The 2525-nt window shown below is 68.4% G+C and overlaps 1 protein-coding gene across 2 annotated transcripts in view; it reads left to right on the forward strand.

Moving 5' to 3' along the window:
• Positions 1 to 660: 660 nt before the first annotated feature.
• The window catches only part of ASIC1 (acid sensing ion channel subunit 1), a 23475-nt gene continuing 21610 nt past the window's right edge, over positions 661 to 2525 (forward strand). Inside the window, exons 1-2 of one of the 2 annotated variants that reach the window (XM_027699059.1) lie at positions 661 to 1038; positions 1734 to 2128. In XM_027699059.1, the coding sequence (XP_027554860.1) occupies positions 1764 to 2128 (365 nt within the window). In that variant the 5' untranslated portion in view covers positions 661 to 1038; positions 1734 to 1763. Of the gene's footprint in view, positions 1039 to 1231; positions 1298 to 1733; positions 2129 to 2525 lie in introns of those variants that run through there. The other variant, XM_027699058.1, reaches the window with a different exon arrangement.

Raw genomic sequence — 2525 nt, forward strand, 5'->3', positions numbered from 1 at the left:
AGGTGCCCCCATGGCCACCCCGAGAAGGTGCCCCCGTGGCCACTCCAAGCAGGTGCCCCCATTGCCACCCCAAGCAGTGCCCCCGTGGCCACCCCGAGCGAGTGCCCAGAAAGGGTTGGAAGGTGCCCCCATGGCCACCCCGAGCAGGTGCCCCCGTGGCCACCCCAAGCAGGTGCCCCCATGGCCACCCCGAGCAGGTGCCCAGAAAGGGCTGGAAAGTGTCCCCATGGCCACCCCAAACAGGTGCCCCCGTGGCCACCCCGAGCGGGTGCCCAGAAAGGGCTGGAAGGTGCCCCCCCATCCACCCCCTCCCAAAAAAAAAGGACCGACCCGAGGGTGTCCAGGGACGTGCCCCAGGGAGCTGCCCCAGGGGTGAAGCCACGGCAGGTGAAGCCCAGAGGGCAGGAGAGGCCGTGGCCGGGGAGAAACGGGTCAGGGGCCGTCTGAGGGGGCCCGGGGGGGGGTCTCCGGCAGAACGAGGAGCCGGAGGAGCATCCCTGGCAGGCGCTGGGGGATGGGAACACCCGCACACACACCCGCACACACACACCCGCACATTCCCCACATGCACACGGCAACAGCAGCAGCACCGACAGCCCCTGGCAGCGCCTGCAATCGCTCCTGCGCCTCTCCCTCCTCCTCCTCCTCCTCCTCCTCCTCCACCTCCTCCTCCTCCTCGCTGCCCACCGGCCTTGCGGCACCTCTCGGGCGGCCTCCGGGCCCCACCGGCGCGCACAGACAATGACTTCATGCGGATTATGCATCTGAAGGAATCGCCAGCTCCCAGATAGCCGCGGGGAGAGGGGGGGGAGGCATCATCCATGTGTTTGGCAGCGAAGCAGCCTCCCGCTCGCCTCCCTTCTCCTCCTCCTCCTCCTCTTCTCCCCTCCTCGCACCCGGCAGCCTCCTCCTCCTCCTCCTCCTCCTCCTCCTCCTCCTCCTCCTCCTCCTCCTCTCCGGCGATGGTCGCCCGCGGTCCCCCCGCGCGGTGCTGAGCGAGGCCCCGGCGCATCCCCCGCTCCCCACGCTTGCACCAAGGTACCGCCGGGGCTATTTTTATTTTTCTCCCCCCCCTCCTCTCTCCCCGCTTCTTTTCCGGTTCACCCGCCGCCGCCGGGCTCGGTGCCTCGGCACCCTCTCTCTCCGTGCCCGCACGTTCGTTCTCCCGCTCCCGTTTTTTTTTCCCCCCCCACCCAAGCCCCCGGCGGCGAGAGGGCTCCATCATCCCCGGCTCCATCATCCCCGGCTCCAGCGCAGCGAGCCCAGCTCCGGCCACGGCCGCCGGCCCCGGTTCCAGGTTTGCGAGCCCCGATTCCTTCAATCCCTTCATCCCTTCGCCGATGCGACGGTGCCGTTCGGGGGGGAAGGAGGGAGGGAGGGAGGCGGAGGGGGAGCGGGGATGGAGGGGAAGGGGGGGGGAGGGAGGGCAGGTGGGAGGGGAGGGGGGGGATGAGGTGGGGGGCTGGAGGGGCGGCGGGACCCTCTCGGTCCTGCCGTGGGATGGGTAGTGGAGGGCGGGGAGGAGGTGGGAGGGGAGGGAACGTGAAGCTGCATCCAGATAAATACATTTATATATGTGTGTGTATTTATACATGTCCGTGTGGGTTTGGGGGGCGGAGAGAGGGGGGCACGGCAAAGGCTCTGCCCCACACGGGGGGCTGCCCCCTGCCCAGGAGGTGCCATGGGTTGGGCCACGAGGTCACAAGCACCCACGGGGCTCCTTTTCCCGGCAGAGTGGCCACCCCGGGGCGCTGGCACGGACCATGATGGACCTGAAAGTGGACGAGGAGGAGGTGGACAGCGGGCAGCCCGTGAGCATCCAGGCCTTCGCCAGCAGCTCCACCCTGCACGGGCTCTCCCACATCTTCTCCTACGAGCGGCTCTCGCTCAAGCGCGTGGTCTGGGCGCTGTGTTTCCTGGGCTCCCTGGCCCTGCTGGCCCTGGTCTGCACCAACCGCATCCAGTACTACTTCCTGTACCCCCACGTCACCAAGCTGGACGAGGTGGCGGCCACCCGGCTCACCTTCCCCGCCGTCACCTTCTGCAACCTCAACGAGTTCCGCTTCAGCCGCGTCACCAAGAACGACCTGTACCACGCCGGGGAGCTGCTGGCCCTGCTCAACAACAGGTGGGTGCTGGGAGGGTGCTGGGGGGTGACGGGTCCGTGTGCTGGGGAGGGCGGGTCACCATGGGTCACCACAGTCACCACAGGTCACCACAGGTCACCACGGGTCACCACAGTCACCACACCAGCCCTGCCCCACGTGGGCACTGCGTGTGTGCTCCAGGAGCAGCATCTCCTCAGGTCCTCGGTCAGTGCAGCCCTGCAGATGATGCAGCCGAGAGCCACCGGGCCCTGCTGCTGCTCCTGGGCTGCCCTGGGTGGCTCAGGCCAGTCCCAGCCTGTCCCTGGGGTGCAGCACGTGCAGCGAGGCCAGGGACATCCTGGGGTGTCTCTGGGGGCTGATCCATCACCCCCGGGTCCAGCTCTGTGTCCTGGGTGCCATCACACCTGTCCCAGCTCC

The sequence above is a fragment of the Neopelma chrysocephalum genome, unplaced genomic scaffold (assembly GCF_003984885.1).
Source record: "Neopelma chrysocephalum unplaced genomic scaffold, ASM398488v2 Primary Assembly neopelma1_136, whole genome shotgun sequence".
Classification (NCBI taxonomy): domain Eukaryota; kingdom Metazoa; phylum Chordata; class Aves; order Passeriformes; family Pipridae; genus Neopelma; species Neopelma chrysocephalum.